The sequence below is a fragment of the Coturnix japonica genome, chromosome 5, assembly GCF_054131305.1.
Source record: "Coturnix japonica strain WE chromosome 5, WE-NBRP24, whole genome shotgun sequence".
NCBI classification, from domain to species: Eukaryota; Metazoa; Chordata; class Aves; order Galliformes; family Phasianidae; genus Coturnix; species Coturnix japonica.
Window position 1 is genome coordinate 25,813,465 of NC_140667.1, and position 25,582 is coordinate 25,839,046.

At 39.2% G+C, this 25,582-nt stretch overlaps 1 protein-coding gene across 5 annotated transcripts in view; it reads left to right on the plus strand.

Annotated features, from left to right (window-relative positions):
- MIDEAS (mitotic deacetylase associated SANT domain protein) overlaps positions 1-25,582 on the plus strand; it is a 52,080-nt gene that overhangs the window by 17,443 nt on the left and 9,055 nt on the right. For 4 of the 5 annotated variants that reach the window (XR_014946602.1, XM_085548899.1, XM_015864588.3 and 1 more), the window contains exons 2-10: positions 7,709-7,814; positions 11,731-13,417; positions 16,775-17,095; positions 18,072-18,417; positions 18,872-18,938; positions 22,515-22,657; positions 23,515-23,618; positions 24,071-24,146; positions 25,367-25,455. Coding sequence is in view for 4 of the 5 variants with exons in the window: in XM_085548899.1 (XP_085405025.1) it covers positions 11,966-13,417; positions 16,775-17,095; positions 18,072-18,417; positions 18,872-18,938; positions 22,515-22,657; positions 23,515-23,618; positions 24,071-24,146; positions 25,367-25,455 (2,598 nt within the window). In the remaining variant the exon portion in view is untranslated. The remainder of the gene's footprint in view (positions 1-7,708; positions 7,815-11,730; positions 13,418-16,774; positions 17,096-18,071; positions 18,418-18,871; positions 18,939-22,514; positions 22,658-23,514; positions 23,619-24,070; positions 24,147-25,366; positions 25,456-25,582) is intronic. The other variant, XM_015864592.3, reaches the window with a different exon arrangement.

Sequence of the window (25,582 nt, forward strand, 5' to 3'; positions counted from 1 at the left end):
TACTTCACTGTAACTTGATATTAAAGTAGCCTTAGTATTGACATAAAGAAGGGGAAAGTTCTAGAGGATGTATAAATTGGTAGTGTTTTATACTTCTTCCCCTAAATGAAGACACTTAATCTAACATCTTGTGGATGCAGTCTTTAGTTGCACTATGTGAAGGATTAAACAGAGGAACGAATGAAAATCAGGGAATTCCAGGAGAATAATGTCTTAAAATCTTAGAATCATAGAATGGTTTGGGTTGGGAGGGACACTTAAGGTCATGTAGTTCCAGCCCCCTGCTGTAGGCAGGAACACCCCCTTCCAGACCAGGTTGCACAAAGCCCCATCCAGCCTGGCCTTGAACGGAGGGGTCTTTCTGGCTACATGTTTACTCTTCAGTGCACAGCAAGTCACTTTGTCTCTCTGTGTGTACCTACTAAACATACAGAATGTTGCACATTAGGTATATTATGAGGTTGGATGATTGGTGTTAATCTATTGCTTTAGCTGTGTCATAGTGTCATGTAAACATTAAGTAGGTCCAATAACTGCAAGTTGTTTGTGTGTAAGTTCCTTTTACTGCTTTCTTCAAACTGAAATTATATTCAGTGTAAAATCTGGTAGAATGCTTTCCTGCCTCAGTTGGTCCATGGATCCTAAATGCTTTTCCAACTGGGTAAACAAACCGTTTCTGCGTAACAATCACCAGCCTGCTGGCAGAAGGCTGGACATTGTTTCTTATTGTTTGGAGACCTGTTAAAAATAGTAAAGTCATCAGGAGCTGTGGGATGGAGGTTGCACTAGTGATCTGTTTGAGATGAGTGTTATCCTGCTGGTGAAAAAAAGCCAGATGTGGTATGATTATAAAGGAGCACTGGTCTCACAGTTTCTTTTTTTTTCAGTGTAGGAGGATCAAGTTGATAGAATCCATGTACTTTAAGAGTTGATTACATATTTAGCCCTTTGTTGTTGTTGTTCTGAAATTTATTATGATTATTTTTAAATATTTCGCATTTTATTTTGGAAAGGACAACTGCTTAGAACTGATCCTCTTACCTGCTTTTCCAGTAAGATGTGTCTCACGTATGGCCTGTTTTTTCACAAGTAGAAGGGACTTAACTGTTGGTTTTATTGGCGGTCATATCCTCAGCAAATATAGTTTGTAAAGCATAATATTGAGTGAGTGACCCAGAATATTGTAACTTCAGTTAGAATGTGTTTACGAAGTGAACTATATACATGTAGAAGGAAATGTAAATGTGTGTTATATTTCTAATCTGCTTAACTCTCACAAAATTCCATGTGCAGGTGGATAAACACAAAAGCTTTTGTTTTTCATTTCATGTTTAACTTAATCATTGTGACTTTAATTTAGTCTTTTTCTAACAATTGAGTTCTTTGCTCAATTTAAAATACTTTGGCAATGATTCTTAGTAAAGGATGCTTTTCCTTGTGCTGATATTGAACAGTTTTTTTTCCATGTCAGTCATTAAGTGCAGGGCAGATCATTTTGTTTCAACTAAGGCTGTAGAGCTGCTTATTTCTGGAAGTTTCTGATTTTGCTCTTGAGTAAGTTCGAGACTGGTGTCACTTGTGCCTGGTTGTCAAAGTGCTTTACAGCACTGGTTTGGTCAGTAAGTACACTGTAGGAATGGATGAAGCTTACTTTGGATTAAATCCAGCATTGGTGCCAACCATCTGTTCTTTCCTCCACTGAAATCCCTTACTGTAAATGGAGGAGGGTCTGGTTTTGGGCAGGTAACTGGCAGGGAGCTCTGAATCCACAGGCCTGAATGATGCTCTGATTCTTCAACTAAGGAAGACAACATCTGAGTGTTTTCAATGCCCCTCATTCTTTAAAGTTCTGTGATGGCTATATTTACTCATGTTTTTCCTTAATGTCCATTTGCTTGGCTGCACAGTTGATCATAGCATAACATACCAGTGCAATAAGGAGATTCTCTTGTACTCAAAAGTGACAAGACTTCTTAAAATACATTATTTTAGAAATCTGAAGTTCTATCTCTGCTCTTAGTAGTCTTTGTAGTCTTTGGCATCTGTTTGGCTGCAAATGTGGATGCGGACAAACTGTCACCAGCACTTCTCCAGCTTAGGTAAGTATATTTCTAGGCAGAGTAGTGCAGAGAGAGGCATATAACAAAAGAACAACTGTGTGTTTATATTCGTGTGACCTTTTTGCCTTCATATTTTTGGCTTCCTCTCTCTTCTTCGGTTACTGTTATGCTATTGCATCATGTCTCAAATTACACTTAAGTTTTTTGTGGAAGAATCTTTGTCTGGTGTATTAGTAGGTACTGTTAAAGATAACATCACTTTTATTACCTCAAAGTACTTAATGAATATCAAGGTATTTGGTTTCAGGTATTATTCTCATGTTATGAATGAATCTGAAGTGGTTTGCTTGAGATGTATGTCTGTAGCAGAGCTGGAATTTGATCCCAGATCCTCTCAGGTTCTCCCTGTGCTTTTCATCCAGCCAGCCATGTGAAGCTGATGAAGACTGCTGGATGGTATAGTGCGTGTCTTCCAGGAGCTATAGTCAAACTGTTAAGTGCATTTGTATTTCTCATGAAGAAGCTTAAGGGAATGGAAAGTACCATCTCTCCGACCTTCCCTTTCCTCTTCTACTATAATATCTAGGCTCTTACCTCTTACAGACTCTTGAAGGAATGGGTGAAGTACCCAGTCTCTGTATACTGGGCCACCTAGATGTCTGTCTGGCTTTGTGTTGGAGTACTAGAGAGATCAAGATGGAAATAACTGAATCTGCAGCAGTCTTTCTTGTTATAGTCTAATGCGGTCACATGCATTTTCTACCCAGGGCAAAAGTGCAGAGGGATTTAGTCTGTCTCTGGGGTGTATCCATCCAGTTCTGCAGCTGGTGTGTTTGTGGTGGGAGAGGCATGTAGAGTGAAGGATGCACTGTGGCTATGTCAGCTATGTGAGAACGAGCAGTTTTTGGCTTGCTCTCTGCCATTCTGACTTTAGAGAGCCTTCCGTAATTCCTGTATGTTGCAGTGAGTATTGCTCTCTTTGTTGCTAGCAACTGCCTTCCCTGACAGCTCCAAACATAACAGAAAAAAAAAGCTTAAAATAGCTATCTAGGAGCTTACAATTAGAAGAACTATTAACCCGTTTCCAGTGGGAAGGCATAGGACATTCGAGTAACTTTACAAAGACTGGAAGCAGTGGTTCATATTCCTTAATTGCTCTCTCTGCTCTCTAAGGCTGCTTAAAGTATTTCAGTTCACGGTATTTGTCACGATGATGGATTATAATTAATATTCCAAACTTCAGCACAGTTTATAAACATTAACTAATTTTAGAATGTTCTCTGTATATATTTTGTTAAAGTGTTATTCTGCACTGTGTTTTAAAGCCATTTGTCAAGAAGGGCTTTCCTGCATTTTTGTTTACAAAGGTCTGGTTTACGTAGCTGTCTCTTTCTCATAGTTCTCTCCGAGAACTGTATGTTGCTACAGTGCAAGATGACATCTAAGGATCTGCTGCAAATCATGGATCTTTTGTTATCTCAAGATGAGCACTGGGCAAAACTTCAGTTATTTTGGAAATACCAGTCAAACTTTTGCTTGGATAAATTAAACTAAGAAACTAATTTGTATTCAGTGTAGTTCCTTTTTAAGAGCTGCTAGGAACAACATTGTCAATTCCTTCAAGAATGGATCCATTTTTTGTTGTTTTTTTCCCCCCTTCATAGTTTAAGTTTTATGTCTATTAAGCGTTAGAATTCCACTCTGTTTCTTTAATAGCTGTCTTTCCTCATCTGTGTGATTTTTTTCTGGTGGACATGTTTGGGTATGCCAGTAAGGACAAAATAATAATAAGCTCTTAATAGATATTTTCTTTGTGATGATTTTTGTGTCTTTTTCATCTTCTTAAAACTAAGTGGAAAATAACAGAGATTGAAAAGCAATTCTCCAAGACTTGTGCTGAGCTTACAGCTTGAACTGAGGAGGGCAGCCCAAACCATAGGTTAATTTTGTCAGGTTCCTTGAAGATGCAGAACTCCCTTCTTTATATAACTGTTACCTGGAAATTTTCTTTTGAGACACATCCATGGTGCTTCCAAACATTGATATTAAAATAAATAGCCTTTCTCTCTGTAACATACCTTGTAGTCAAACACATCAATATGCTTAGTTGGAGAATGGAAAAATTATGTCCTTAGGTGTAAGCAATAGGCCAAAATATAATCAAAGTGCATGCTTGGGTGATCTTTAGGACCATTCAAATGTAAAGGAAAGCTGCTCAATTAAATAACATACCTGAGGACTTGTTTTCGCTGCCGCTCCAAATCTCTACCATCCTTCAGTTCAGTAGACCAGAATATTTTACTTCAGTAGGGTTTGTATTTCTCCTTGGTTTGGTATAGTTAGTACCTTCTTCTTGAGTGCACATATTTTTCCCAAGCAATGTGTCAATTATACATTTTGTGTTGTTTTGCTCATTGTAGATAATCAGCAGATAATGCTGTGTGTCTGGAATGACGTAAATAGCATCAGCAGTTCATCACACAAGGTGGTGTAATACCTGCTACCTGATCTTCCTTCAACACAGCCATTCTCTCCTCTGCTTCACGTCACAAAGCTAATGGAATGGATTTCACATCTGAATGCACGCTGAGTGATTTAATACATATTTATCAGTTCCCAGCCTCTGAAAATGGGAAAGTGGAAGTGCTAGCAAAGTCATCTTAACTGTGCTGTGCCTGAGGAAGTCAGTCAGCGCTTCTGCCTTCCTCTGCAATAGAAATAGACCAGTTATGTGAAAACTTTCATTGTCCAGAGAAGGCTTTAGTATGTCTGTTCACTTGGACGTGTGTGTTCTAGTCCCAGGCAGGCACCCTTCAAGCAATGGTGAAAGTTTTCAAGTTCTCTGGATTGTTTTTTTTGCTTCTTGTCATTGTCGGTGAAGCCATTTTCCTTTGATCCTTTAGTTCCAATTAAGGGCAAGCTGTAAAACATTCATTTTTTTTGCTATGCTGTTTGAACAATTAGCCTTCCCATTTCCTGGGGCATTGATTTGTAAGGCTTCCATCTGATACAATTCTCAATATTAGTCTCTTTTTAGGAAGGGTGGAGTAGCTGATACATGGCTTATTTCTGTCATCTTTTAAACTGGAGACCATTCAATTTTTTCTTGTTCACTTTGAGCTTCTGTTGCTGCTCTTCTGTTGTGCTAGACTCCCGAAAAACACGCCTTTCACTACAGAGACAGGCTTTCTAATCATCTGTGGAAGATGCCCTACTGCATAAAGCACACTGAAAGGGACATTAAGCCATCATTCTCCATTACCTTTTTGGCTTTCGTGAACTTGGCCTTCTTGCTACTCAGTTGCTTTCAGCCTTCTCCTCCCTGTATCTATCAGGTAGATTGTTGTGCTTTGCCCTCTATTGAGGTTACAAGCAATGTCTATTTTCTAGTTTCCTTTGCTCCCTCCTAGGGCAACCTGTGGGAAAGCTGTGCTGTTAACCTTCCTGCTGAAGGTGTCTGAAGGTGGTGAGTGGGAGGCTGCAAACAATCTGTAGGAATTCTGATGCTGCTGTCTGAAACAAAATGTGACAAAGTACGTGTGTGGGAGAGGCTTCTGAGGGAGAGACTGAAGCTGTTTTCATATGCATAGGACATGGACAAGCTGTGCAAAAGCTTTGCAAATCCTCTACCAAACACAAAAATTGTCCCATATTTTCATCACTGCCTTGGGTCTTAACCCAAGACTGTTGCAATTTGTGGCAGTTTGATAAGAGACCGATTTCTGTTCACTGGAAAAATACCTCGTTTGTGAAATGCCATAAATCTCCAGTCATTTAAAAATATTAAAAACCAACAAAACAAACAAAACCAGAAACAAAACCCACCCACTGAATTATCTCTGTCCTGCTACTGCACTGCAGGAGTTCAATTTTCTTTGCCTTTACTATGTAAAGGCTTACTATGTAAGTAGCTCATCCTATTCTTACCCTTCTTGGTATGGAGGGGGACTGATAACTAGTATCCAATATTTTGTTCTTGATCTCTTTTTTTTGTCCTGGTTCATTGCATGATCTCAGAAGTGAGTTCCTTCCCCTCTGTTCCTCATAAGTAAAAAAAAATGTGTGTCATGATTTTTACCAGTTTAATACATACTGGATTTGATGATGTGATGAGCAAGTTCAAGGAGGACTGCTAGATTGCTCTCTCAGGACACTGGTTAGCTTTCTTCATTTGACTTAAATGCAACAGTTATTCTTGGAATCTGTTAATTAACATTAAGTAATCGAGCTTTCTAAGGGGAGATCAGTAATCTGAGTTGCTGGCAGCAGGAGGGTTTTGTTTAGGGGAAATGATCTCATTGCTCTAATTTGACAGGTTCCCTGCAAGGATCTGAGGTTATGAGGCTGAACATTTTTTGTTTATCACATTAAAAAAAAAAATTGAAATACATAAAAGCTAGGATTATAGTGGTGAAACAGAAGATGCTTTCTACTATTTATTATAATTTTCTGCTTCCTTAGCTTTTCCAAGGTTTGAGGTGAAATCAGTCTTTCCAAAGTCATTTCTACCATTCTCTGTCAGAGAACATTGCCTGCAAACAATCCCAAAAGACATGAGGAATCTGCACAGTGTTAACCTGCTTATCATGCCAAATGTAGGAGGTGTGGCAGATAACTGAGCAAAGCACAGGACTGCACGGCCCTCAACAGATAGATTGAAGAGTAGTGTTTCATGTTACTTCAGTGTGTGAAGTCACAAAGTTGGTATGTGAAATTGTGAAGTATGTTTGTACTTAATGGAAGATAGCGTGTAAAGAAAGGAAGTAATGATGAGTGTTTGTTAGAGAGAGAAAAAGTGTTAAATAGAGATGTAAAGAAAGACTTGTAATAAGAAGTGATGACAATGGGATGTTTTCTGCTTGTCCATCAAATTAATAACCTCTTAGTGTTAGTTTAAGAAAAATGCATGGAATTAAAAAGTTTTTATAATGAGCTCTCCAGGCTAAAGATAAATAGTGATTGCATGGTTGCAATGGATAGGATGCCTAAATAATTCTTCAGAAGCTGCTTTCTGTTAAGTGAAATCTATTACTGGGACCTGAGGGCTGTTGCTTGCCTAGTGAGTGGCTCTGAATGCCTAGGTCCTGCACTCCTCAGATCTATGTATCTTAAAACTATTTAACTGAGAGACCTCTTCAGTCCCGTTATATATTTAAATCTTCCAGATGACGTTTCCTAAACTGGAGACGGATTTTCTATGCTTTCTGCTTTCTTTAATAGTGCTCTAGTGCAGATATACTGGAGAAATTTTAGCCAAAAATGCTAACTCTAACTTCTCTCAGTAATGTGCCACAGGTAACTTACTGTATGTTCTTTCATTCCATGAAATACTGCATTAGTATCCATTGAATATGTTTATCTAATCTGACATTCCTGTTAATCTAGAAGAAAAAGCTTAACAACACACACACACACCAAAAAAAACCAAAACAAACAAAAAACCAGCCCACAACCCTTAGAAATCTAAAAATATCTGCAGTACTAAGGGAGGTGACATCCAGTTGGCATTTTTCTGAAGAAAAGTTGGAAGTTGTTCTTACATGCCAGGAGTTCCTGGAAGTGAAAGTAACTGGTGACACTGTGTGCCAGATTTTACAGTTATTAAAACTAAGTGTACTGATATTAGGTTTTGCTTTCTCTCTGTGCAGTGTAAAAGCAATGCAGAGTATCATAACAACTCAGTATTTCTGGAGACAAGACACATGATCTTCTGGGAATTATGGTATCAGAACTGGCACTGTGCTTTGTTTGAAGGTAAGAACTCGTCAGAGATTCACTGCTCCAAAGCACACTTAAGCCTGGAAGTGTGCTGTCACTTTGCTACTTCAGTCTGAGTCTTGTGCTGAAATTAGAGTAAAACGAAACCTCAGAGCAGGTAATTGGTTCGGATGATGATAATATGAGCTCATCCCTTGAACTCAGGGAGGGAAGCCTGCTTAGTCATAGAGCTAGCTGTGCTCAGCCAATCAAGCTTCCAAATGTGAGCTTTCCTGCAGAACAGTCATGCTGCATCTTGAACATTATCACTTCAGCTTAAACTATGGACTATTGTTATTAAGATGACTTACAAGAAATCATAAAAATTAATGTTGTGATATATTATCATCTAACACTAAATGCACTAAGTCCCTTCCTGTTGGAGACCTCTCAGTTACAATTTCTTTATTTTTGCACACAGCTGGGAGAGTTGGAATTTTCACTTCCTTTAGTTTAAAGTACCTGTAGCACTTTTCCTCTCTGGTAGTGTCAGCTTCATTATCTCAGTTTTTGTACTGCTGTAACTTCAGTTCTTCAATTGCTACGATCTTCTAGAGCGACAAGGTAACTTCTGTAAGTGGCAAGCCATGTTTTTAGAAGTCTCTTTGTGCAACAGAGATGCATCAATAGAGAACTCTGTTGCTAAAGGTCTTCTGGATAGTTTTAAAGGTGATGGTTGCAAACTTCAGCCATCTCTACCAGGATGAGCATCAGGGGTGTGGTGGGTGGTTTGGTTGGTTGATTTGTTTGTTTCTTTTTTTAAGGGTTAAATAAGAGTTTAAGTTGCATACCTGCTTTTGGGTAATAATCTTCGTATTCTTCCTCAAAGAGTAGAAAATGTGTTTCAGCAGAGCTTCTAAATGCGTTACAGGTTTAAATTTGAGCTAGTGGTGGTATTGTTCTGATACACACAAAAAGTTCTGTTGTTTCTATCATAATTATGTGACTGATCAATAGAAAAGCACACAAACATCAGTGGATACAAAACTGGTATAAGATTGGGTTGGGGGGAAAATACTTCATAATAATCTCAGAAAGTAAGATAGTGTAAACCACTATTGTAGTTATTAATCATGTACTGTGATTAAGCTGTTATCTCTGATAAATTTCTAGCAGAGATACAAAAAGCAAGGAGAAAGAATAACATTAACGCTCCTGGGAGGCATATACCAACCTTTCCACCTCCACGTTTTTGCTATCATGCAACCAGTTTCCTGTTGTGGAATATTTTTTCTTTTCACCGTGACATTTTGAAATGGGATTTCATCAAGTAAGTTTTCACTCATTGATGTACATTGATGTTACAATTTAAAGGTATATATATATTTTTTCTACCACATGTCCATAAATTCTCCTAGAGTTCCTTTAGTCTTGTTGAAAGAGGACTGGAAAATGAGCTGAGAAGTTGCACTTAGAAAAGGAAGGAACGCCCTGGCTCTGTGATATGTGGTGGCAGAGATCCATGGTTTGTAGCCAGGGTGAAGGGGGAGGGAGCAGAGGGAACAGCTATGTAACAGACTGAGGAAGTGAGTCACTGCTCTGTGAAACACAGGCCTATGGTTCCACTAGAACCAGAGCCAAGCCTGGCCTCCAAGGTGGAAATTGCATAAGTTAATTTAAACCCTTTGTCTTTTCCTCCTTGACACACTACCAACTCTGCCATAGTAATAAAACCTGCACTGTAGCCGTATCCATTTTGAGGAAACTCAAGTTACTGAACTTTAGTGTGCTGTATAGTTCTTTCTTATTATTTTTCATCTTATACAGAGAGATTAAAGGATTTATTTCAGGTTTTGATGGAGTGTGTGTGTTAATCTTAGCAGCTTTATGCAGATTTGTGAAATTCAAGGACAGTTTTTCTGAGCAGTAGCCTTGTTCTTTTTTGAAAATTCCTTCCAGTACGTACAGTACAAATAGGAAAACTGCCTTTTCATATAAAGGTAGAAGAGGTGCCTCCTGCAGTTGATCCCTAAACTGCATGTTTGTTTCTAAAACACTTTGTGACTCTGGAATAAAGTGTATTATTTTAGTAATAGGGAATTTGCAAACTTGTTTTCGTCAGTCAAGAAAAGTGTTTCTCTTTGATGCTTTCGGGTCTCTGAGATTTAAGGCCATTTAGTTGATACCTACAAGTGATGCTTTACTAAAGGTTTTCCCCATTATTCCTGATGACCAGCTGAGCTCAGGTGGGAAAGTCCCAAATGTTTTGCAGAATCCCTGAAGGGGTACAGAGCTATAATTGTTGTTTGTACCTGCACCTCTGATGCCTGAGAATTAAGTTCATTCATCAAAGGAAGCTTGATTTTATGGTAAAAAGTATGCTATAAATATCTTAAATCCATCTTAAAATATCTTACAAATCTTTCAGAATTATATTGGCACAATCTGTCTTGAAGTGTATATAAAGAAGAGACAGTAACAGAGACTTGCCTATCATTACTTGTTTGTTCACAGTTTAACAATTTCACTAAATGTAAAACTAAATCTTAAAAGTCTATAGGTGTCTTGCTAGAAATACTTATATATGTACTATATACATATGTTAGGCATAAATCCTTAGGCTAAGCCTAAATTTGGGGCTACTTTTTTTTCCTGCCCATCTCCCAGGGAAAAGACTGGAGCTGTCCTGGGCTCCATGATCCAGAAAAACTTTCTCTGTAAAGCTTGTAGCTTTACAACAAAATGTTTGCTAGTGTCTGGGACCATTTGTAATGATCTGCCTGAACTGCTTTGCCGTGAGTGTGACCTGAGCAAGAGCAGTTGCTTTCAGCTGTTGAAAAAAACCATCTTAAAGCTTGAGCAGGCCCTTTTCTGCAGCATGTAGATGCCCGAAAGGTAGTTCTGAATTGGAAAGTAGTGTGGTTTGTCTTGCCAGGTGGGCAGCTCAGTACCACACAGCTATTTGCTCAGTCTCCCCAGGTGGGATGGGAAAGAATCAGAACAGTAAAAGTGGAAGAATTTGCAGGCTGAGATAAAGACAATCTGCTAGATAAAGCAAAAACCAGGTGCACAAGCGAAACAAAGCAAGGAATCCATTAACAACTTCCCATCTGCAGGCAGATGTTCAGCCACTCCCAGGAAACAAGGGCTCATCACATGTTTTACTTCATTGGGAAGACAAACTTCACTGCGAATGTTCCCTCTTTTTTTTCCCCAGTAGTTACTGTTGAGCACAGTGCCATGATATATGAAAAATCCCTCTAGTCAGTTTGATGCTGTTGCCCCCTCCCAGCTTCCTGTTTCCCCCAGCTTTCTCTGTGGTAGGTCAGCATGAGAAGAAGTCCTTGGCTCTCTGTGTAAGCACTACTCTGCCATAAGTAAAACATCAGTGTGCTATCACCACTGTTTTCACAAAAAACCCAAAACACATCATCATACAGACAATTAACATTATCCCAGCCAAAACCATGACAGAAAGCAACTATAATGATGGGGAGTTAGTAGGGGTGATGGGCTGTTGCCTGATTCTTTTCTTCAAAACATTCACTAGAGCATCTTGCTGTGTGTTTGGCTGCAGCCTTAGTGTGTTTGAATGTCTTTGGGAAATGTGGCCTGACACATTATTTTTCTCTTTGGTGAGTCATGAAGGTTTTGTTTTGTTTTGTGTTTTTGAGTTCAGATTATCCTGGCTAATTGTCCAGATGAGAGTTTAGGAGAAAAGCATTTAGAGTTTGATTAGTCAGAAGCCTATGTGCAATTGGGTATTGCATCATGCAAATGTATTATATCTACTTTGTAAAACTAAATTGTTTTACATTCTCTTGGCAAGTTATATCTATTATTTCTTACACACACTGTCCAGATCTTTGTTTCCGTCAGAAATAGGACAGATATGCACATAACTGCTTATTGCATGAGTTTTTATATTCCATTTATCTGTTAATGATTCATTGTAATTGCTTCTCTATTTCAGGACCTACAACTAAGTGGACCCTACTGACCTGTGAACAACAAAGGATAAAAGTGAAAAGAAGCGTGAGAAGCGCACATAGAAAAAGGAAGTGGAGGCACTTTCATCTGGACTTCTTTCCTGCCCCTTATTACTAATACTGAATGGAAAAGAGAGATTTATGTGCCTTTTCTCCCCCAGTCTCAGGGATGGGTGTATTATAAATACGGTGTGTGCAGTTGGAAGAATAGACTGAATCATGAATCTTCAGGCTCAGCAAAAGTCTTCAACCAAAAGGACTGGGAAACGCATTAATTATTTTAATGAGCAAGATATAACTGCGTCATCAAAAGAGCCGCAGCAGCAGCTTAAAGAAGGACAGTATTATGGTCACGGAGGGAATATTCCAGCCTCCCAAACTATGGAGATTCCTCACACAGCAGGATTAACAAGTGCCCCCAGCAATGTTGCTTTGATGAACTCAGTTTACAGTCAAGATAGGGGAGAATCAGTGATGATGTCCCAGTCAGTAACAGCTGTCAAATGGCAGAATTCACTAATGGGAAACAGGTTGCCAGAGAGAGGCGATGCCCACTGGCAGTCTCCATCTGCAATGTGGAACCACAGTATGGTTTTTGGGAGCAATCCAAAAGGACCCCATGCCAATGCAGGTGCCCCGGGCTTCTATGGTCACCCAGAAGCCCTTAAAAGAAATCAAGAGAAAGGAGTATTTGTGTCTCAGATGGATTTGTATGAAGATGCAGTCCAACAAATGATGTCCCAGAAGGCTCAGCTGGAGCAGCAAGCTCTGGTTAGACAGCAAGCACAAATGAATTCCTTTCATCAGATGCAGAAACAGCAGCAGCAGAATCAAAGTCTGCCATTACAGCCTTTTCAGCTTGCATTTGGTCACCAAGGCCAGAAGCAAGGTCTTCCTGAATTATTGCATGTCTTTCAAGAAGCCCCAGCTTCTTCCACTCCAGCATTTACTGCTCAACAAAAACAGCAAGCTCTTCCCCAGCTACAACTGTTTGAAAATTTCTATCCTCAGCAGCAGCAGCAACAACAGGCTGCCACACAAGTTTTTGGTCTACAGCAAACTACTTCCATAGCACAGCCTCATGTGGCAGCTGCGGCACCTCAGCATCACATGATGGCACACCAGTTTCAGCAAACAGAGAGGAACCAGGAACTATTCAAGGCTCTAACAGAGCAGAACCAACAGACTGTGCTACCTCAGACCCAGATTCCTTTTCCAAGAAGGTCACGGAGACTCTCTAAAGAAGGTGCCCTGATGACATCTACAGGAGAAGTGACAGCTTCCAAGCAGGCAGAAGAACAATCTGGCAATTTATTTCTCCATCACTGGCAAACACATCAGCAAGAGGTCCCATTGCAGCAGCCACTTGAATCACTGACCCATAACAAAAGTAGCTATTCACATCCCAAGAGAATGGATCAGGGGCAGAAGGATGTCCTAGCCAATAGTGAACTGTGCCAGATGGAAACGGACAGGCATGCCATCGCTCAGAATGGCAGAGATGCAGAGAAACAGCCAGTAGCAGCAGAAGAAAACACTCCAAGAACTAATGACTTTCAGGGTGTTAGGGGTGGTGTAATCCAGAGTACACGAAGGAGACGGCGTGTTTCTCAAGAAGCCAATTTGCTAACTTTGGCCCAAAAAGCTGTTGAACTGGCTTCTCTTCAGAAGGTAAGGCATATCTCCTAGCCAGTGTAGTGTGAGGGCTGTTTTAGGCAACAAAATAGGGCTGAAATGCAAAGGAATTTATGTGCTATGCAGGATCAGATTGTCTCTTGATGCAAGAAGTGCTGCAGTGCAGTAGGGGCAGCTCTGTATAGTCATAAGGGCAGTTATACTTCACTAATACTTAATGAAATTTTAGTTCAGGACTTCAAAAAACAAATGTTTTCTGCTTAGGCTTTAAGCTGATCAGGAATGTAGGGTGATGAATATGAACAGCTCAATATCTGTTGACCATTCTCTTCCTTTTATGTTAAGGCTACTGCTTACCTGCTATTTTTCAGTTTTAGATGTTGAGGTGTTTCTCATTTGTACTATCTAAAATTACTGAATGCTATTTGCTTGTTCAATATTTCACATAAATTAAAAGCCTAAGGAAGCCTAATTTACTTTAATAAGATGTGCTGGTCATAAGGGTAACTTATTTTTTTTCCTGAGAATGGCCAGCAGCAGCTGCTCAGAGTTTGAAAATCTGAGGACAAAGTCTGCATGTAGATTTTCTGTAGGACTTGAACAGGGAAGAAATTGTATTGAGTGACAAGGTAATTCTCTACTATCCTTTTAGTGTTCCATCAGTCTAACTGTCCAGTATGAATACAGTTTGGCAAGATGGCAAGGCTCAACATTAGCACAGGAGAAAGTTGCGGTAGCATTTTTGTTGTTTGTCTATGAGGTGTGCTTTGCAGGTTTCTTTTGGGTGTGGTTAGACTAATCTTTCAACAGGTCCCTCTTATGAGAAGTTAAGATACACTTTTCTTTGGGAACTTTGTTGCTAGGGAGTGATGAAATACAGCTGTTAGAGCATGAGCTGCTTTTACCTACAGGTTTGCTGCTCAAGTTGCTGACCAATCAGACAACAAAGGGAAGGAATTATTACTTTTTTTCCCCCTTCTGTCAATATTCTTTTTTCCTAGTTTGCCTGTGGCTGGGATTGGTTTTTCCATAGAGATATGTGCTTCTTGAATAAAAGAGCTGGGCTCTTGTACAGTGACCAGTGGCTGTCACTGTCGTGAGTCCTTTTTGCTCTCATACCAGTTGAACAAGCTGTTCACCAGCAGGTGTGATACAAACTTCAGTCTGACCTACACAGTGGCAAGACAAAGACAATAGGATTAAATTATTGATGAAAGAAGATATATTCATAATTTCAATTAGTTGTTTGAATGTTCCAGTGTAGAAGGTGCATGTATATGTGAAAACATTATTTTGGACAGCAGTATCAAAATATATGTGCAGTGTCATAAATGATGCTTTGCACCAGAGCTGCCCATCTACCGTGTCTGCCTTTTTCAGGTGTTGTTTTTGCTGCTTACAGATTGCAGTGAAATCTCAACTCTTAGTATTACTGTTTCATTTTGAATATATCTGCTGCATGTGACTTCTTTTAGAGGTGACTTGAGGAGTACACATGGTCAATACCAAAATGACTGATGGGTTTCTGTAGATCTACTGAAAGATTCTAGGCCAGTAGTGCATTCATCAGTATTTATGCAAGAGTCTAAATGGAAATGCAACAGGTTGCACTTGTTGGAGTTGTCCAGCAGCCCTCCTACCACCACTTCTGTAATAGGGATACTGAACTGGCTGAAAATCACTAGCAATTTGACAAATGATGGTCCCGTCCCTTGTCTGATGATTCCTTTTTGCCTACCTCTGGGTGTAAGCAAACTTTAGAAAATTTAGTTTTATTCAAATAAACAGCTTTACTCCAAAATCAAAGCTACCAGTTACCGTTCTGGAGTGAAGGGAGGTTCTCAAAGCTCATTAATTCCTTCTACAGCACAGTCTGAGCCAGCTGATGCCAAATGTGACTTATCAGTTCTGTGTTTCATTGTCACACAATGGGGGATGATACCTCCAGTCTGTGAAGAAGCAGCCAAATTTTGAAACTCCCGTGCCATTTATGGGATAAAGCATCCTGTGCTACTCTAATAAAATATCTTGCAGGTAGGAAGTCCTAAGTTTCTTTGTTCTGATTGATTTTACTTGCCCAGGCTTAGCACCTGGATTTAGGCCTCTTGGAGAGTCTAGAGCTCCAGCTTCAAGCTTTGGCATCTTGTGATAGTGGGGTTGCCCTTCTCTCAGTACAAATATATTATCGAAGTGGGACTTCAGTCTAGTCCTTCTAGCTGTTTGGTTATTTGTGCACCAGCTAAAGCTAGTACATTAACTCTCCAGTGAAAGCCAGCTCTCTTGATCTGTAACAACACTGAAACAACAGGAGGGTTTTGAAACCTTACAACAGAATCTTCTTATGCTAAGATTTTTAGTAGGATTATGTGTTCTTAGTGGCATATGATCTCTCATCGTACCTGAGAGATGATATGCCTTAGTTTCCATTTCATAAAGCTGTTCACGTAAATTCCTCATTAGGTTGTGACTCTGATAGAGAATGAATTTGCATAATAATCACTTTCCAAACAGAGCATGACGTTTGAGAGATGTTCTGAAGTGCCTGAAGAAGCATTTTCTACAGCTTCTAGATTATGCTTGTCTGGAGTTTGAGAAGGACGTTTGCATCCCCAAAGGGAGGTGTTGTTGAAATTTGTCCTTTGACATCTGGCTTCCAAGTGAACTGGCAATTACTTTGAAGGAGTGGTCCTAGAGTGGAATGAACGTGCAGATAGTCATTTGAAGTAGTAGAAATCGCTTATCTAACGGTATCTGAAGTTACTTGGTGTTCCAGTACCCATGTGTCTGTTCAGTAACTCATCATCCATTCTCACATCCTGGAAGCTCAGTTTTTTAGAACTTCCATGAATAAAAGAAATCAGAGATGTGGAAGCTGTAACACCAGTGCAAAACACGCTGACTTCTAGTTATGCTTTGTTGATTCTACTGAACAAAAGTTCTTTGGGCAGTTTGGGATGCGAATCTCAAAGGCTCTGCTTACAAATAAGGAAAGCTGCTTCTGTTGAGTAAATTGGAAAAAAATACACTAGAAACCTAGCTTTTTTTTCTTTCTTTCTTTATGAGAGATTTAATGTTACCAAGTTTCAGTCTTTTCTGGTACAGAAGTCTAATATTTGAAATTAAAAATTTGCAGCTTATAGTCATTACTAAAACTGAAGAACCTTTATGGAAGTTATATGGTAAAGTGTTTGAGACTTGAGGGAATCCTCAACTAATTCTAACAAATGCTGATCATATTGTTGTCAAGTATTCTTTTTCTTCCAATAATGCTTTTCAAATCCCTTTCAGCCTGCAAATTGCATTGAGAAATTTGATATACTGTGCAAGTGAGAGACCATCCGATTCATTATGCAAGTACTACAGAACTTTTAAGTAATCTATCTTTCTTCTCAGGAATCGGATACTCCAGAAGAGAAGAAAAGTGTGCTGATAGCAGCTCCAGGACCTACAGCTGCTAAAAGCGTTGTGGAATTTGCCAGTTCTTCACCAGCTCCCAAAAAAGCCCGGGAGGACAGCAGCCTTGTGCCTCTTATCATTCCTGTATCTGTGCCAGTGAGAAAAATTGACTTGCAAAACCTTGAAAAAGAGAAGTCTGAGGATGGGAAACTCCAGAGAGGCCAAACAAATGATCGAACTCCTTGTGAACGCAAGCCTTCTGTGATAGTCACTCGGAGGCGATCTAATCGTAATACTAATATGGAAACCTCATATCAGGTATGGGCAGGTGAAGAAACCAAAGAGAACCATAGCTGTTAGTTCTAATTATGTATTATTTTGCCCACAAACTTTTCTATTAAGGTAGTTTGGTCTCATAGTTTGAACTTGGGATGGGACAATGTTTAGTTTCTTTTTTTTGTTTCATAATACTGCCATATATTTGAGGTATCACTGGCTTTTCGTGACTTTATTGCTACTACTAGTACACTCAACCAATGCTCTACTGCTAAACGGTAAAGTAAATAAAGCCAGATGGACAATAACACTGAAAAGAAATATTTTGTCTCCTTGAGAAAAGAATTCTTTTTCCATATGTGTATAGTTAGTAATGAACTGTGAGTAGTGTGTATATATCTCCAAGAATGAATAAAATGGAAGCTGAAGATTTATTCTTATGAAATTGAAATCTCTTTCTGAGGTTTTGGAGATCAGTACTTGAGTGTTCCCTTTCAGTGTATTGGTGGTCAATGGGTTTTTGTTTTCTAAACTTTTATCCATCTCTTGAGAAGTATAATATAGTATTTTGATACTAAAGATAAATGGCAGGCATCCAAGGAGGTTTCTGTGCATTTAATGCACAACCATTTAAGAGAACACTGATATTTTCTGCTATTCTCTTATCTCTATCTTATACCTCTTTGTATGTGTGTCAGAATTCTGCCACCCTTATGTGTGCTCTTTTCTAGCTACCATCAGATTGTCACCATCTTTTCAAAGGTTGAAGCAGATATATCTGTGATTCCTGTGCAGTATAGCTTCATAAACACTCAGAGATAGTGTTGCTACCTAATAGTTCCCTTATAGCTCCCCACTGTCTTCTGTGTTTTACCTTTGCTAATTGTTGAGACCCACCCTCCACAGCTGCCCTATCCAGATTTTGAGCTGATATGGAAGAATGTTGTAATCTTGCTGAAATTTTGCATGTGACTTAAGGGCTTATAATGAAATTAATTATGTAACCTTTTTCTAATAGCACGAACATGCTGTTCCAAAGGATGAAGCAGAGGGCTTTGCCCGGAAACCAAAGCAGCGCCCAAGACCTGAGCCACTCTTCATACCACCAAAAGCTGGCACCTTTATTGCACCACCTGTTTATTCTAATATTACACCATATCAGAGCCACTTACGGTCACCTGTCCGTCTGGCAGACCATCCTTCTGATAGAAACTTTGAACTACCTCCTTACACTCCTCCACCAATTCTTAGTCCAGTGAGAGAAGGATCTGGGCTGTATTTTAATGCTATCCTCTCTTCAAGTGGTCATCCGGTTCCACCTCCAATGACTCCTAAAAGTGCTCACAGAACTCTGCTTAGATCAAGTAAGTTCCACTTTTTCTTTCCCTTCTTCCCTTGTCTGATTTGTGCTTAGGAACTGTGGAGCAATAGAAGGATAATCATGACTTCTGGAGTATGTGAAAATGAGATTTATTGGTGATGAAGTTGGGGTAGCTAGGATGAAGGGATTGTAGCACTCCTTCCATCAGTCCATAAATGTTAAGATGCATTCACAAGTAATCTCCAACACCCCCTACTGACATTCTCAGGAATGGAAAAGTCAGTTCATTTTCTATAACAGCCGGTCATTATCTTGGGCTGAGTGGGCAGTAAGTAGTTATTTGTAAGATGTAAAAGGTGAGTTCTTCTTGGGCATTTTAAAATTGTTTAGCATATGGGTGCTTGTTTTGAAATATGGATACCTCTGACAGATTTATAAGCTGTGTGAAGAACGTATCTCATGAGATGAGTCTGAGTAGTTCTTTCTTTGCCTTGCAGACAGTTCAGAGGTGACCCCTCCTGTTCTTTCCGTGGTGGGAGAAGCCACTCCAGTCAGCATTGAACCGTAAGTACCCAGCAGAGTCTTAGCCTGGTAGTAAACCTGCTTCTCTTCCCACTCCTAAACCTTTGACCTGCTCCATATATAGTTGATATATCCTCTTAGAAACATTAAAGCTATTCCTATTAGTGACTCAATATAAATGGTCTTTTAAAAAAAACAACTCTGTGCAATAAATAACATCTGGGCAAATGCACTTTTAAATTCTGGTGGTTTTGCCTACTTTCTTTTACTATGGAGCCATCTCTGGGCTGAAATAGCATTGGTTAGCTGAGTGAATTCAGTGTCTCATTTTCTTATGTACATGTATTTGGAAGCTCTATAATTGTTTGAGAGTGGGAAAATAATACTCCTTTAGTGAAAGGTCAAAGAAGAATAAGGACAAATATAGTTAGATTTCAGACTGGCTGCTCAGATTTCAAGTTACCCATGTGGTACGTATTAGCTTCAGCACAAATGCGAACGTGGTTTAGTTCCCTCTTAGGCCAGCTCAGTCTGTAAGCATGGTAGCCACTTGCATGCAGTGTGTGGCCTGAACTAATAAGCTCAATTAATCTTTTTAGCTGTTTGTGTGCTGTGAAAGCTCAGACACTAAAACCCAGTGGCACTAGAGAACAGTTTGAAAATACTGAAACTGCAGTTACAATTTTAGGCTTGGTGCCAGTTCTGCTAAAACTGTCAGGAAAAGCAGAGCTATGAGTGTCTCTGCACAACCCTTGTAAACTCTGGAAATGTTATCAGTTGGAATTAGGGCCTACAGAACTGCAAGATAGTTCCATTTCTGCTTGAACTCTTGCAAAATCTAAGCATAAAGATGTATGGCACAGTGATAGTCATGTGAATAACATTCATGTGGCTCTACATTTCTGACCTTCTGCAGTCAGGAATCTCTGCTCTAACTGCAGCATATCTTATTAATGTTTGAAATTTAATTTAGACCATCTCCAAATAAATACGTTGTTTTTTACTTCCAAAATTGTCCATGTTTTAAAGATTAGCAGTAACATTTGCTGTCAACTTAGAGGACTTTTCTCCCTTTCTCTGTCCTGCCTTGCTGGAAGTTCTGGTTTTGCAATTGAAAATAAACCTATTGCAATTGAAAATAAACTCAGGTTATTCTTGTCACCTTCACAAGTTCCCTCTGGGCTCAGACTCTGGCTCCAGGACAACTCAAGCAGATAATCACTGTTTCTTTGCTTCTGTATCTTCTACTGCACCAACAGCAGTTCAAACTCATTCATAGAAATAATCAAGCACAGATTTAATTTTGGTTTGGTTTTAATCTGTTTTAACAGTAGTTTAATTCATTGTTTTGTTTTTGGTTGAAGTGAACCTCTTCTTGAACAGACATTTTTGTTTTCTCAGCAGATCTTGATCATCTTTGCATAATGTTACTAAGTTTTGCTGTTGCCCCCGATGGTTTAAATTGCTGAAGTTAATGGCATAATATTGGCTGTGGATTCAGCTGTGGATGAAATTTTTCAAATTTGTTACTATAAAATTCAAGCCATTGTGACTTTTAACTCCCTTTTGGCAAAAGAAAATGAACTTGCATTAGTGTGCAAAGAGCTATCTTGTAATCTTGGGACTTAGTGAACAGATGTTTAGGCAGACTAGAAAACTTTAGATTTTAAAATCACAAAGTAATGTCATTTTGTGTTGTCAAAGTAATTAGTTTACTGCTTCAGTGCTAATTTGTGCAGTAGTGTTGTGGTCTGTTATGTGGGTGCATCTTTTATAAAGGAAGGTTGTCCAGAAACATTTTAAAAATATTATTATTATTATTTTAAGAAAAAGGGGGAAAAAAAGCACAATTTGATCCATTGGTTTGCGTCCTTGGTCCTGTTAGAAGCTGATTATAGCTTATGATTGCCACATATTGTGTTTTTAATTGCTTGCTTTGTCAGACCTTCTGCTAATGCTTCTTAAAAGGTTATTTGATTGCAGAGATTTGGAGTAGAAAATGTGCTAATGAAGCTTAATTCTTCAGTCTGTGAAGTAGATTAATAGGCAGCCGGTGTCACACATCTGAGTGTCTTAGGAGTCTTGTAGTTCAGTTCCTTTTAAGTCTTCCTTGTAGTCACTCCTCATCTAGCCTCGATTCTGAACTATGCCACGTGGAACTGTATCACAAGGTGTCCCAGCAGCATTGATTATAGGCAATAGCTTTTGCTATACTGAAATCTAGGCATCCACGTTAAAGGGAGTCATGGAATAACTTAGCTGTGGTGGATCCTGGAAGGTCACTTGGTCCAAGCCCCTGCTTGGAGCAGGCCATATTAAATCAGATTACTTAAGCTTTTGTGGTGGAAATCTTGGTTTATTTGGGTACTACAGGTACTACTACACATAGGCTCTTACTGCTTAGGGACACAATAGTCAATGTTTAGTTTTAGAATAAAAGGTCATTTCTGAGATATCAGTCCTAGCTTGCATTCTTTTCCTCTGGTTCTTCCAGCTGCTACTCTCCCTCTCACAAATGAGGCCAGAAGAGTCACTGTCTGGGGACACAAAATCTCCCAAATTTCCCTAAGTATCAACTGACTTTTTGTCTGTTTCCACTTGACAGCAAAGTCAGTTACTTGTAGTTATACCTTCTAGGGTGGGTCAGAAACCATAGCCCTTTCCTCCACTGTAAAACTGCGTGCCATACCAATAGGTGAGACAAATAGCAGTGAGCAGAATATTCCATACCAATATCATTTTGTAGTCCATCACAGTGTGCTGAAATGAGGATGTATGAGGGTTTTTTATTTTGCTTTTTTTTTTTTTTCTCTTTCAGCAAGATTTTATCAATATTGCATGAAATCTCTTGCTTTTTGTTCTGCTCTCATGCTGTATATCCCCAATAAGATAATCAGCCAGTATAATTTTTTTTTCTCTTCAACAAAATAATCAAGAAGGGTGAAGGTAGATGTTCAAGAAAGGGTGAATGAGTGAAAAACTACAGTTTTAATAGACTTCTGTACCTGTAAAATACTCAAAACCAGACTGAGTTCTTTCTAGGGTTCTTCATTCTCCATGCAGCTTTTACTCTCAGTATGTATGAAATTGAATTACTTTTCAGAAGCAGTATCTATTGTGTTGAATCAGTTTTCTAGACACCCTGAAACACTTAAAACTGCAGGTGTTACAGGTGGAACATTTTCAGCTGCCTTTGTTATCCCCATGCCATGCCACTAGAAAGCATCCTTGGCACTTCACTTTTGACTGGAACTGGAGATCATGTTTTGGGGAAGATGACAGGCAGTATGTGGTGTTCTGTATAAAACTTCTCTGTTATGTTAGTTATATCTGAATGTTATTTCACCATCACCTACTTACTGCCAAGGAAGTTTTCTGAGCAGTTATTAGGAGACCCTACTTTAAGTATGATTCCAACCACTGTTGATTGGTAAGATAATGGAAACTGATAATGAATATAAGACTTCTTATATTTTCAGTTGTAATGTACAGTACCTGTTCTTGCTGTACTGCAGAGCTTGCTGAGTTTTGGTTTCTCCATAATTTGTGTTTTTAAAAGAGATGTGGACTGTTTAGATATTGTAGAAATTACCTGACTGTGACTTATCTTTTCTGCAGGCGTATAAATGTAGGAACTCGCTTCCAAGCAGAAATCCCTTCACTCCAAGACAGATCTCTGGCAGCAGCTGATGAACATAAAGCAGAGCTTGTGTGGCAGCCATGGGGCGACCTGGAAACCAACAGAGTCACCCAGCAGAATGGTAAGAATGTGGGAAGGCTGATGCATAGGTCTGAGTGCCACTCTACTACAGCTGTAGTAGAGGTAACCACATGTCTGCTGTAGGCATAACTTAAAATAGAGCTGCTAATTATCAACACATATTTAAATGGTCTTAATAGCAATCTTAGGACTAAAACTTATCTTTCTGGATTGTGTGTGGGGGCTGGAAGGTTGATAAGATTTTATTTATTGAGATAAAATGAGAACATTATTTTGTGTCAAAGATAGACTTGCATTCAACGAAACTTCCTTGTCTTGGTTAACATTTGAGTGCCACGTGTAGTCAACTTTTAAACAGATGCTCTAGGTGTAATAGAATTCGAGAAAATCAAGTTGTAGACATTAGTCAGGAGGAGGAAGCAGGAGCCGTGGCAGCTAGTTAGCAGATAGAGTAGCTGTCTGCCTTTGGTGCACACAGGCTGTGGCATGTGCAGATGCTGAAGAGGGAGTGTGGGTGGTCTTGGAAGAATTTTTTCAAAATAAAAAGGGTATTATGAAATGAAACTTTGCATAGATAATAGAATTGAGGGGGGATTGAAAAAATCTGAGGTGAAGGAAGATTGGAAAACAGTGAAGGAGACAGGAGTTGCAAAAATCTCCATATGTAAATAGTGCTGTGTGTGGCACTCTGCTCTGTGACCTTGCTGTCTAATTAATTCCTTTGCCCAAATCTGACCCAAATAAATCTGCAAGGTTTATGCACTCATCATCTTGGTTTTATCTTCTGTTATGTGTAATTCTGCTTCAAAAAAAAAAAAATATTAGTCATGTGAATTCTCTAGGAAACTTGATTTTAATCTTCTAATCTGAATTTGTTTGGTATCTCTGTGGGAACAGTGGAAAGCCTGCTAGCTGCTGCATGCTCAAGCATTTTTCCTGGGGGTGGAACCAACCAGGAGCTGGCACTGCATTTCTTACATGAAGAAAAGGGAAGCGTCCTGGTGAGTCTTCCCACCTTTTTGCTTTGATGTGGTGAAAGATTTTAATGAAGGCCAGGTGACCTGTTATTTAATGAATGGAAGCCCCTTGAAAACTCTGTCCCTTGCTTCTAGCTCACACTACTTAATGTCCCTTGGGGATGCTGCTGCCCCTAAAGTATTCTTCTTGAACTACTCTACTATGTTCACTCCCTGTGAACTTATTCTTTTCTAGTACCTTTCTATTGTGTCGGTCCCTTTCTCATTACATCTTTTGTATCACTATTCCATCACATTGATCTTTCTGATTGTTACAACAGTCAAAAATGTGATTTTAAAGTTGTCCCATTTCATGTCACAAGTATTAACTCTGATGTAGGAAAAAGAGAAGAACTTCTTTTCAATCAGCTTACCAGAAAGGAGTGGATTAACAATTACAACATCTTTGTTTTCAATTTTTGTGTTGTTTATTTTAGGGAACTCTGACCAAGCTGCTATTGAAGGGGCCAGTACGATCACCTACCCATCCTCTGGCAGATTATCACTACACAGGTTTGCTAACCAGAATAACTCTGTGCTGCCTGTATGTCTTAAGGGATTTCTTCCATATTTTCTTCTTCTCCTGGGACAGTCTGTAATGTTATGATAAGATTTAAAGGCCACAGTTCTCCCAAGTATGTCAGATGATGACTTGCCAGGAATTTTGCATGTGCAAATCATGATACAATGTAAGAAACACTCCATCTCTTAGAACACGTGCATCTATGACTTTGCATATGTGTGAATTCTGGTTTTCTTTGCTGGAGAAAAAGGAATCTGATCCCTTATACTAAGCCATGGAGAATGCAGAAAAATAATTAGTTCTTAAAGGAAAGACTGTGGTAACCTCAGGGTCACAGCTTCTCTGGCGTGGATTTCCATGCAGTGGAGTTAAGAGGGGTTATGAGGGAAGAGATCTGAAGCATGCTGAAGAAAGCTAGGAGGAGGTGAAGAGCTCAGCCAACTGTTGGTGCCTGTCATTGTTTCTGTGAAATGTATAAGCCATAAACTGTCTTTTTAGTGTCGTACCTAGTTAGGAATTGTTAGGCTGTGTGACACTATTTCAGTGATCTAGAGTGACCGTAGCCACTTGAGAGTCCTAATGCAAAGTGACAGAGAGACATTTTATAGCTGCTGCCACAAAGTACAGAAATTGCATTTATTCATTATTACGTACTGCTGCTGTAATGCTGTTGCTTTGGTATATCTATAAGGGAGGAGGAGATTCCAGAATGTTTGTTATTGGAGGCAAGGATGCTAGAATACTAACATATTTAGGATGTTATAAATTGTCAAGTACTGTTTGCTGTTATGTCTCATCTGGTATCGTGGATTGCTGCTGAAAGGGAAGATCCTGTTCTCCTGCCCCTACCATTTTCCTTTTCTCATATCTAATGACTCAGTCACCACAAAACACATCTGTTAAGCTTGCTGTTTAGTTGAAAAATATTGTAGTTCTTCAAAGTAGCTGGTTTTAGTGAGCTGAACTGAGTTAACATGGAGGGCTGAGTACTAGATCTAAAATGAAGATGTGAGAGGAGGGCCAAAGTGAAACAGTAAGGGAAGGGTTAAAAGCAGCCTGCAGTTATGTAGGATTAGGTGCAAAGTGAGACTGTGCCCTTCTATGTCTGCATTCCTTTTTTTTTTTTTTAAAGGGACTCTTTAAGAAAAACTAGCTAGAAGAGTTAACGTTTGACATTGCAAGGACTTACTTGAAACTTTTTTATCTGCAGGATCAGACAGTTGGAAAGTTGCTGAAAAGAAGCTTTTCAACAAAGGCATTGCAATCTACAAGAAAGACTTTTTCTTGGTCCAAAAACTGGTGAGTGTTTTACTGTTGCCGTTTTTTATGGCAGTGGTATCTTCTCATGTTTGAACATTTAACACAGGAGATTAAATCCTGACATTTCTGAAACGTCAGTATTGAGCACACAAGATTTTGTAGAGAT